General features: G+C 36.6%; 1 protein-coding gene across 1 annotated transcript in view; it reads right to left on the bottom strand.

Annotated features, from left to right (window-relative positions):
• Window positions 1-8,984: 8,984 nt before the first annotated feature.
• GMNC (geminin coiled-coil domain containing) overlaps window positions 8,985-12,202 on the bottom strand; it is a 127,155-nt gene continuing 123,937 nt past the window's right edge. Inside the window, exons 6-7 of the mRNA XM_064589942.1 lie at window positions 11,199-11,315; window positions 8,985-9,605 (exon numbers count right to left, since the gene is read on the bottom strand). Coding sequence (XP_064446012.1) covers window positions 8,985-9,605; window positions 11,199-11,315 — 738 coding nt within the window. The remainder of the gene's footprint in view (window positions 9,606-11,198; window positions 11,316-12,202) is intronic.

Genomic DNA, 12,202 nt, shown 5'->3' with positions numbered 1-12,202 from the left:
TAATTAGTTAAATATGTTATAGTATATTCACACAATAGTCATACTAAATATTAACTGAAAATCATATTGTACAAGAATTTAATAATCAGAAAAAATGCTAGTATTTCATAAGAAAGGTGTAACACTGCATATATAATATACAGATCGTTTAGTGTATATATACATAACATTTTATTACATATTTTTCAGTGCATGTTTTTAATGAAATGTGTAAATGTGTATACAAATATGTGACGTGAAGTAATTTGTTGCAATTTAATTTTTTTTCTTTTTTGGTCTTTATATATTTGGTAATTTGTAACTTGCTTCTAAACACTTGATCAATGCAGAAGAAAGATGCATTGTAACCTACATTTATTTTACTATACATTTTGATTACCAGCTACAAATGAGCCCCTGTTATTTTCAAAAGAGCCTATAGTATTTCTCTGTTCAACTTACTTTTCGCTCCCCACAAACACTTGCAAATCGTTTACTGGGAGACAAGAACTCATTGAAGTATTGAGATGATGTAGCTTTATTTTTCCCTTTTGATGGTTTCAGCCTTGTTGCACTGAATTACCTTTTCCATTTGGGGGTGGATCTCATCAGTTTTAGGTCATTTTTGTTCATGAAAATAAGCCCAGGTTCATGAAAATGTAGGCTAAATTTCAAGGCACTTTAGAATAGGGAGAGCTGCTCTTGCTTTCTTCTTTTAATTTGGGTACATACCTACATAACCAGATGAGGTTTAGCCTATGATTATTCATAGTTGCTGCTTTCCTGGATCATATGACTGTCTGTTGTTGTCCTCTATGTCCTCTATGCAGACATCCAAATGTTGATTTTTCTATATATTTTGGACATATGTCTGGTTTGGTTGCAAGAGAGTAAGGTTATATCTCTTGTCCCGATATTCCTTCCAGGTTAGTATTTATCACTCTAAAGAAGTCACAGATTGGACAGTAAATTGTATGACCATGCTCCTTGTGGGATATATTTATGTGGACTTTCTAGGGGAGAAGAACTTCTATACAGCTTTGACTTAATCCCTTCTAACAAACCCTCTTCCTCTAACTTCAGTTCATGCCACCAGATGTCTAACCTAGAGTCTCTTGCCTCTCACGTCCATTGCTTAGGAGATGGAGATCTCAAACTCAGCAGCTTCTGCCATGTGGATCAACCCCCCAGGAATCCCTTTCCCTTGAACAACATTGGGAGTCCAGTTGCTCTGCTGCCTCCTCTTTCATTTCCCTCGCATGCAAGATCATACTGCGGCAGCCAGTGTCTATCCAAGAAGCAAAAGTTCACATCTTTTTTCTCACTTGTGTTTTTTAATCTTTACATGATTCTCTTCCATACCTACATTAGCTCCAAGGGGGAAATTCCCTTACCTTAATTTTAATGGGAAAGTGCTTGTGGTAGGCATTCTTATCAGTGAAGATTCCAAAAATATAATGACTATCACTATATATTCTCCCTAGTCCTCATGTTACATGTGCAGCACATTTAAGATCTTCAAAGAAAGTTTAGAACAGCCTATTAAACAAACAAACAAAAAACTTAGGATTTTGAAACCAAACTGGTGATATGAATCAGGGACAAGTGGTAATTTCTACTACCTACATCCCCGGACCTTTGTCTGTGAAGGGTCAGCCTGACTCAGTCTTAAGAAATTGAGAGCATTTTAAAAGAAATCTATAAAAAGTGACACTTACTAGTTACTATTCTAATACCATTGTAAATAAGCATGAAAGGTGATGACTGAGTTGATTTTAAGGATGCAAATAATATAGCTAAGTTATTGTCCTTACCTTTTTCGATTTTATAGGTTTCACCTTACTTTTATTATTAACAGAACATTGTTAGAGGTTACAGCATGTTTCATTGTACAGAAATTTTTGCTGGATTCCAAAAGAGATACTTTATTTTATAAAAATCTACCCTGCAGTCACTTGGGCTAGTCATCATTCTCTGAATATTCCTCATATTTTGCCTGTTGAGATTTTCTTCTCTTTTTTTTTTCCTCCTACCTTTACCTCTACTGATGCAATTCTAACTTTATACCCAATGAATGTCTTTGACATCAAGTGTTCAATGAATCCTTTCCTAGTTTCCTTCCACTACCAACTTGTAAACTCTTTTAAGACATGGGCCATGGGCCATAGAACATAAAACTGTACTTTGAACATAGTGGGAAAACAGTGAGTATCTACTGAAGTGTATCGTAGAAATATGTATAACTGATTTTTAGTGTTGCATTTTATGAAGTATGAAGTTTCCCATTCAAAAATTAAATGGAAATGGACTTTTATGACTGAATCTTAACTTACACGTGATCTTTCAATATTACAAGATTGACTCAAAAATTTGTGGGATAGAGCAAACATTATCTCCATTTTACAGGTGAATATAATTTGACCTTTCAACAACATGGGAGTTAGGGGTACTGACCTCCCTGCATAGTTGAAAATCCGTGTACAACTTTTGACCCCTCAAAAACTTCACTAATAGCTTACTATTGATCTGAAGTGTTACCAGTATCATAAAGTCAATTAATACATCTTTTGTATGTTATATGTATTATGTACAGTATTCTTACAATATAGTAGCTAGAGAAAAGAAAATGTTATTAAGAAAGTCATAAGGATGAGGAAACACATTTTCGTACTGTACTATAGTTATCCAAAAAAATCTGCATATAAGTGGACTTGTGCAGTTCATGTCCATGTTGTTCAAGGCTAAGGAAGATTGAATGAATTTCTGAGGTCATACAGCTGTGAGTGAAGGAATCTGATTGGTTGAGCAGAGCTCTTTGTTCATGATATCACTTCGCTATAAGAAAGGGGAGTGTGAATCTTTGTATTCTTATCTACTGACATGAATAAATTCTAAGAATTATCATAGATACTAAACAATCTCCTAAGAGCTCACTCTAAGGTCCTTGAGAGGATACTATTTGCATTTGTCAAAGGGCTATTGTAGGTCTCCAGTCCTTTTTCTTCCATTGTTGCTAACAGGATGGTTCACAAGAAGCCCCATCCATCCTCTGTCATTTCAAAAGAAAGCAGCATATTCATTAAAACTATTGTAGAAATGTGTAGTGAGGACCCTAGAATGGGCTGGGTGAACTATTTATGATCCTCAGAAGCAAGAGAAAGAAAGGTTAAAGCTCTGGCAGTATGGTGCTCCACTGCTGAAGGAGGCTGAGATTCCTGGGGTGCACACAACTAGTAATGGATGGGACCATGGGCTGCACTGTGCAGATGCCACTCCCCTGTTCCACCCATGACAACTCCCCTGCATGCCAGGGATGGAAGAATGACTTTGTGGCTTCTGTAAGGTAGCAAATCGCAGGAGACCAAATGAAAAGGGGGGCGTTTTTTGGCTTTTTGCCTGAATGAAACAAGAGGTTCTGACTTCTCACTGCACACTTACTAAAGGGCCTCTGCTCTCAGGTTCAGAGAAATTGGGGTCCCTGAGGAAACATTACCTTTAGAAAGCTCATGGTTATAGATCTGAAATCCTGGGTCTCATCCCAGAGGGACCAGCCACTAGGTATTAGGAAATCACCTTGAAACACCCTTTCTGTGCCTTATTATTTCAGATTATAAGCTTGGAAGAGAGATGAGGGAAAAAAAAATCTGCTGTTTCCCTGAAAAGGTATTATTTAACCCCTGATTTCCAAAGTGAGCGTATTGAATGCTTCCTGTGTGTTAGGAGTGGGATCAGCACTGTAAATATGCTTCTTCAATTACTTTAATGTCCCTTAGAGTTATACTTAAAAGGATTTCCAGGAAAGGGAGTAAGGCAATTACTCAAACAGGTATAAAATCTATTTCCCATACAAGAGGAGAAGAGAGAGCCTGCATGAGCATTGTTTATGAAGTGCTACATTAAGCCTTTCTATTAGCAGAAGCAATTGGAAGAGATATTTCTCTTTTCATTAATCCAACTTTTTTCACTTAAGAAGCATATTAATACTTTTTATCATGAGTATTATACCTTTCCCATCCTACCCTTTTTATCTCAAATTTCTGCAATAATTTTCAATTTATTCACTTCTTTTTTAATGAAATGATAGAGGATGAATTAGGTGTCTTGTGAACAGTCCCTTTTAGCAATGATAGGATTAAGAGACCTGGACCCAGGTGAGCCCTCCAGTGAATGTAAGCAAAGATGTCAGAGCCCCTCCACACTTCCAGGCCCCTGGCTCTGAGACCTACAATAGTTTGTAACAGACAGAACTGTAAGCCCATTTACTGGTCCCAAACATCATCATTGTGTGATATAGTAGAAAGAGAATTGGACCCAAAGTCAGTGCCAGGGTTTACCTTGGGCCTCAACTACTTATTATAACATGATCCATAAAAAACTTAGAGCCAGTTTTCTCACCTATAAAATGGGGATCAAGATACTTACTTCTTTTTTTTTTAAAGATTTTATTTATTTGATAGAGAGAGACACAGCGAGAGAGGGAACACAAGCAGGGGGAGTGGGAGAGGGAGAAGCAGGCTTCCCACTGAGCAGGGAGCCCAATGCGGGGCTCGATCCCAGGACCCTGAGATCATGACCTGAGCCGAAGGCAGACGCTTAACCGACTGAGCCACCCAGGCACCCCGATACTTACTTCTTCCTGATGTTTCCAATAACCTGTCCTGATGACATTCAAGGGTCATTTAAAGTGAGGGAGGCATAGGTGTAATGTTCTCCAAGAAAAAAATCAACCAAATATCCTTGTAAGGACACTAAATAAAAGCCAGGTTATCCATGACTGGTAATAGGAGAATCTCCACATAGCAGTGGGTTTCTGGCCTGATATGCAAGTCTCAAACCATTTTCTATCAATATTAATCTTCCTCTTAGGGATATACAGCCTATCTAGTGAACTTAGGGGAAATCTGCCCATGATTTTCATATGCCAGACTCTGTAACTAGAACATTTAACCAAGGTATTTTATTCATCTTGGGGAATTACAGTGTGAAGGACAAGGAGAAGGTCACAAAACTGGAGAACATCTTATGGGATATAGCTTGCTGCTCTTCAAATTTACATAACCTATCCCATCCTGGTTTGTCATGCTTTTGTGTAGCAAGTACTATCTCAACACCCTTCCAGAATCCATTCCTATTCATCAGTCTTCTTTTAGATCCCAAACCAGATTCCTGACAATATTCCTCGAGCACCTAGATCCAGCCATAGCTAAAGCATAGACTTGTCAGTTATGAGAGCTAATTATTCCCTTGCTTTGATTAAGCATGTTTATGTTTCTCTCATTTATAGGCAAGTTGGTTTGAGCACATATTTTATCCCTTATCTTCTGCAGAGCTGGACACGGGCTATTATCTTTTGAGTAAGTACCTCAATTATTAATCTTACCACTATTTGGAAATTAAAATACATATTGTTTCTATGCATAATATTTGTGGCAGAAATTTGTTAGTCTGTTGTTCAATTCACTGAAAAACATTTCTAAAATAAGGTACAAAAGTAGGAGCAAGTAAGCTTTTGCCATTTATTTATTTATTAGACATGGATTCATTACAAAATTGACTCACATATGATTAGAAATATTTTAAATCACAAATCAAAGTCACTTAAAATATTAAATGTTAAATTATATTTTACATTTATAGAATATCCATCATAAGAATTATAACTGGATGTCTGGTTTTGCTCACATAACAAAAAATGTAGATAAAAATATGACAAATATGTTAAGAAATATACTTATGTCATGCATCTATAGCTTGTAAACCAACTTTATTTGGTTTCATGAAAAATAAAGAAAAAATGATGCATCTAATATTTACCCACATGAATCTTTTGGTAAACTGAAACAAATGTAAATTTGTGTATCCTGACTTTATAGACAAGAAGTAGGCTTATAAAAAATTATCACTGGGTGTCTAAATTATACACTTTTCTTTGAACCTATGATGTAGGTTGGTTGTTGAATTCATTTGTCACATTGAAAAAAAATCTTTTTTTCTGAAATAGATAAAATAGAACAATTTTTGCCCATTGATTCAGTTCTTTTTTCTTCCAGTTTTTCAAGATTATAGTTTAGCATCACTGCAGTTTTAAATTAATCCCATTCATTAAGTGTCACCTGCATAACTGAGGCTTTCAAGTGCCCTTATTCTCCAGATATTAGCAAGATATAAGTAAGCTTTATTTTCAGATGATCAGAGAATATAGGAAATGTCATCAAATTTTAAAAATTGATGTCAGATACTCGTCTTTATGGGAGGTTAGGTTGCTGTGCCCCCAAAGCACTTGACCCTTTAGGCCCCTTAACATCTGAAAGCCTTACTAATGTATCCTAGATAAGGAAAAGAACCCTTCAATCTTAAATGCTGAAGATTGGTCTGGCCATACACATCATACAAAAAAGGTACAGATCAATAGGATCATGGTTAAAACCTAGGAGAAGAAAATCCATGACTGGAAAATGTTATACACAATATAAAGGTATCCATCACAAGCACAAGTATTAAGTTTTTATTTCTCATTTTACATTAATAAAATATTAACTGTGATTTAGTGGATTGGCATGGTAAAACCATAATAGTTAGAACATATACTTAGGTGAGACAAATTTTCAGTTTCTCAAACATCAACAAAAGAATTTTTATACATAATGCAAATTAGTATCAAATGTCTATAGATATGTAGTCTCAAGAAGATGTGGTAATTTTCTTTCATCCATGGTATAAGCCAGAGCAAGTTACCATAATTTATCACAAGTGTACTATAATTTCTTTAAACCAGGCTGAGACCAAGTTTCATTTAAAAATGGTTACACTTTATGAGGCTCTGTTTCTACTAAATGCATTGTGGGAAGCCTGGGTGTTTTCCTCATGGTACATAGCACATGATAAAGCACACAAAAATGCGAAATAAATATTTGTTGAATGATCAATTTTGTTTTACAGCTAGATCATTTAAAATTTTAAAGTAGTTATGTTGCTTTCTTGATTCCTAGGGTATTAAAGTACAACCAATTTTAATTCTTTAATCTTATCTTAAATTTGTTATTTTAAAAAGATAAATTACACCCACCAGGGGCACAGATCCTGCAGTGTAAAAGGCACTTCTTTGTTACTGTTTTTGTTTTTGTTTTGTTTTTTTTTAGAAAATAGAATGTGTTTTATCTCTTCCTAAGTTATGAAAATACTCTGGAGAGTAATATTAGTTAATATCTTAGATTCTCCTTCATGAATTATAAAGAAAACTAGGTAGTAAGGAAACTTTCTAAACAGATTACTGGCTCACAATCACCAAAATAAAGAAAAACCAAATAGCAAAAACAACAAAAGTCATGTCTTGGTTACAAAGAATCCCAAAGGGCACACACTCATGTTTTCAGGCACGATGGTACAACATGACTTATTGAGAGGTGGAAAACAGAAAAACAGGAAAGAGGTTCAACATGGTGGATTTTATCGCTAACTGAACTTTTCTCCAAAAAACCAGAGTGCATATCTTTGATATGTAAATTATTCCACAAAAGATATGGAGCTTGAGGAGAACTAACAGGAGCACTAAGAATATATTTTTTTTTATTTAGAAAGAGAGAAATCTTTGATGTCAACATTTTCATTAAATTTATGCACACTTATTTAAAAATTAATGTCTCTATTTGTTAGATGCAAGTTACTCTCACATAGTTAGACTGAATTAACCTACAACATGGGCTCATACCAGGAAAAGAAGACTGTGATCAGACAATGGTTTCTTGTGTCAACTACAAATGGCTCACGTTTAAAAAAATTGTATGTCAATCTCACCCAGTATACCTATAGTGTCTATCAAAACTAAAGAGAAGAGTGAGCTGGGATGGCAGTGTTGGAGTAAAGTTGATGGACCCAGCCTCAGTTTATAGAATGTTAGTGATGATCTCATCCAGCTTCTGTATTCTGCAGCCAGGAAAACTGAATCTTCACACTTGGGAAGTGGGTTTCTCAAGGTCACAGCAAAATAGTGGCTCTAAGTCTCATGAGGATGGCCACAAGGTCTAGCTTGCTCACATTTATTTTATCACCACCCCACCCCATAGCACAGCCCCGGGTGCATGGTAGGTGTTGTACAAGTATTTTGCATGGGCCAATGAATGAAAAAATGATTAGATGAATAAGTGAATGAATGAGGGAGACAACGGCAGAGCTGGGCTAGACTATACTTGCAGTACCAGAAGCTTGACAGCATATGGGCAATTCGGATGGTAACGTGTTGTTACCAAACGTCCCTCAAACATGTTCTAGTTTGAGTCATGTTGGCTAAAGAGGCAATGCCAGGTGCCTACAGAAGCTGATATACCGTGGCGCCTTTTGAAGTCCTCTTAATTCTCTTTCATCTTTTAATTTATCAGTAGTATTTCTTATTCAGTAGAGTTACAGCTCTTTGAAGAGGCTCTTTGTCAACTCCACCACGGGACACTTACCTGCTCACATCTATATACTATGTCTTTGGGAATGATGATGGCCAGAGACTCTTGCTTTTACCTCACCCCCACAAACTGAACACTCAATAACAGGCACCTGGAGCAATAGTAGTGTTCACTCTAAAGGCAGTTTTCAGAAATGAAGAGGAGCAGGACAGGATAAAAGTGCGAGGGTGGAGGCTGTGAACATTTAAACTGCTTGATGAAAGGAGAAAAGCTGTTAAGACTTGCTATAATTGGAACCGTAGATGGAGGCCTCAAAGGAATATTCAGGCAATCAGAAAATACCTTTTCAGGTACAGGGTGAAGGGAGGAAGTCAACAGCAGGTGTTGGTGTGCAAACAAGTAAAATTTAGGTGAAAGAAGAGTAGGCATGTTTCATTATGGATTCTTGGAAGCTGTTCTCTGCAGGTTTAAGTGGGTAATTGAGAGTGACATTTAAAGTGGTAGGAGACATTCGGGGCAAAAGCTTCCATGTTCCAAATAGTCAGGTTCAAGTGCAAGAGAGGTTCATTGTAAACAGAGTTTATGGCAGCCTTTTGTGATAGAAGGGGGTCACTAAGACTGCTTAGGGACCCAGGTAAACTTCCAGCCTCCCTCCTCATCTCGACAAACAAAGGCTTGTCCCTGGTGGAAGGAATGAGTTTTCACATTACAGTGAGGGCTTAGGGATGTGGAAAAGGCCATCTCTGTTTTATTGGGTGACACATCAGAAGTATAGTAAGGAGGAGTTTGCAGCCCTCCTGGCGGATTTGAAAGTTGAGAAAGGAAGTGAAAATCTTCCCTGTGCCTGGCAGTGCTATGTGAGTGGGTTGCTCGGTCATCTCCATAGTCAATCGGCAGATCCTCCCTGGGGACATTTTCATAATCAACTGCATCATCCAGAAATGGGGGAAATGTGCTGGCAATTCTTCTGGGATGAGAGGAGTGGGCACTGTAGTTAGCTGATGAAGTGTCATCGATGGTGTTGAGGTCTTTTAACCCAAGTGTTTGAAGAACCCAGGGGTCCACAGGGGGCCCAGGCTGTTCTTCACAGTTAGCAAACTCACGAGAGAGGTTTCTCTTGGCATTTTTGTGATGGGGGATCTCAGGAGGAAAATATCTTTGCTCTTTGGGTTTCCTCTTTCCCTTTCTGAATTGTCCACATGCTTTGGAAAACTCATCTGATGACAGCAATTTCTAAGGAAGTAGTATTTGAAAATATACAGTCAGATAGTCAACCAAGATCATTTTCTTTACTGTTGTCTGATTAAAACTCCTTCATATATTTATTAGTCACCTTAATTCCTTAGAAAATGTGATTAAAATTCTATTCTCTCTCTCTCTCTCTCTCTCTCTCTCTCTCTCACACACACACACACATACACACACACACATACGTAAAAGTAATTGGATTGGTTTCTATTTCTAAATTAAAATCTATAATGACAAGTAACTACCTGGAAACCACAATTCATGTTATTTACGAATCATTTAAAAACATTGAAAGAAATAATGTCTTTAAATTTTCAATTCAGGGAAGTAATTATTTTTATAATAATGACAATAATAGCGACCATCATGTATTGAACACTGACTACATGCATAGTAATCTCATTTTATAAAATCCACTTTAGTGGATATGCCTCAGGCATATATAGTGGCACTATGTGACTTATTGAGGATCATGCAGCCTAAATTAAATCTAAGTCATCTGAATCTAGACAGAGCAACTGATTGAAACAATGACACTGCTTCTTCTTATTTTGTTAACTTTCATAGCACTCTCATGTGATATGTATTATCCCACATCTTGAACAACTGGGGAAAAGAGAGAAAAAAACCTGCCTAATCAATATCATTTACTAATTTAATACATGTCCTTTTTTATAAAATGGTGGCTGGAGTTAGGAGCCCAAGCTAATAACTGTGAAATGTGCTCCTTTTCTTAACAAAGCTGACTGGATTGTAACTGAATTGTAAAGGAATCAGATATGGTACCCTTTTTTCTCTGAACTGTTAGTTCCAGTGAAAATGGTAAGATGCATCATCAATTTAAATTAAATAATATCAAATAATGCAGCTTGTCTAGCGGCAAGGTAAAGATTGATGACAGAAGCAATAATGATAACAGAATGGCAAAAAGAAAACAAAAATACAAAACCCAAAAGAAAGGAAGAAGAATAGAAAGAGATTGTGGACAAGCTGTTTGTCCTTGAGTTACAAATAGTCCATTTTAAAAGTATAAGAAAAAAACATTCACTAAAAGATAATGTAATTGGCAATATATAATTGTCAGTGAAGAGATCTGGGCTCCAGTCCTATTCATAACATTTTAGAGCTGGGGAGATTCTTAAAGGATCTTTTAGCCCCTGCATTTACAGATGAAGGTAAGTGAAGCTAAGTGACAGAGAGATTTACTAAAAGTCAAGCAGATAATTAAAAGAACAGAGTGTCTTTCAGATCTGATTCCCACTCCAGTGGTCCATCCATTTAACTCTGTCTTTTGATTAACCTCTGCTGTCTTAGCAATTCCCTGGACTGTCTTTTGATTCTTAAGCAACTCTTTTTGTAATAAATGGCTAAAATATGCAGTCTAGATACTTCCAAGAAATGATACATAAAAATTCTTGAGGAAGTGCTGTATTTCTTTCAGAAAAATCCATCTAGCCTATGAATGCCTTTGAAGTCATGCTGTTCAATATACCTCCTACATTTAATCAAGCAGTTTTACCCAAATGGTCTCTGTTCTCAGATCACTGCTCTGCTCTTATAAAGGGGATAGTTACATACCTTGGCCTTTTCCTCAAGACATTTAACCAAAGCAGAGTTCAGGTATTGTCTGAGATGATTATTCTCTTCATGTAACCTAGCAAGTTCTTCTTCCTTCTGCACCAGAGTATCTTGGAGCTGCAAAAAAGCATACAATGGTGAAGGCCCTTCTACTATATTGACTTTGTAACCTTATAATAATGCCACTGATCCTTAACCTGCTTAAACTTGATTATTATTCTATTTATGAACCAAACCTCAGGGGGCCCTTGTCCTCTAAGGCCTAAATTCAATCTACACCCACCTACCACCCCATTGTTCATTTTTGTGCTCTGAAATTTTTATTCACTGCAAAGTATTTGAAGAGATTATATGACTTTTAAGATTGTAACCACAAGGGAATCGGGAAGGTCTGTAGGAAAATGAGCTGCGTGCAACTGTTTAAATATAGAAAAAGGTGTTTAGAAAGATTTCACTGGACTCCTTCCTTGCACGTTAAGAAAAGAAGAAAAACAAGGGGGAGGGGTTGGCTTCCCTCTCTTCAGATTGATCTGTTTGTATATCCACTAGATTAAATTACTCTGTCAGGAACATCAACAAATAAAACATGGAAAATGAAGCAGTCTTTGCAAAACTTTATAATCATCCTCCCTTCTCCAAGTGATAAGCTATGTTTATGGATTAAAAATACAATCACATTCAGTATATCATATGGTCTTTCCAACAGCCCTCTGAGGAAGGCAGCATAAATCTTTCAGTGTCATAGGTAAGGTAAAAGAGGATTCAAGAGGTCATATAACTACAATGTATGAAGTCAGGGCCTGACTGTAGGTTCTCCTAGAGGGTTTTGGATATTGTTGTTGACTCTGTTGTTGTTTCTCCCTGTGACACTGATCACCTATCTTCACGTCCATCCTTCTGGACATATATCCACTTTGGTTCTAAGCTGAAAGTCAACATATGAATTTAACAAGGGAAAAGAAGCAAGGTGACATTAAGGGACGATGTTAAGAATAAACTGCATG

This window comes from Mirounga angustirostris, unplaced genomic scaffold, assembly GCF_029215605.1.
Source record: "Mirounga angustirostris isolate CCGP_5_RB_7025 unplaced genomic scaffold, mMirAng1.0.hap1 SCAF_1, whole genome shotgun sequence".
Classification (NCBI taxonomy): Eukaryota; Metazoa; Chordata; class Mammalia; order Carnivora; family Phocidae; genus Mirounga; species Mirounga angustirostris.
This window is presented reverse-complemented; position numbering and strand designations above follow the sequence as displayed.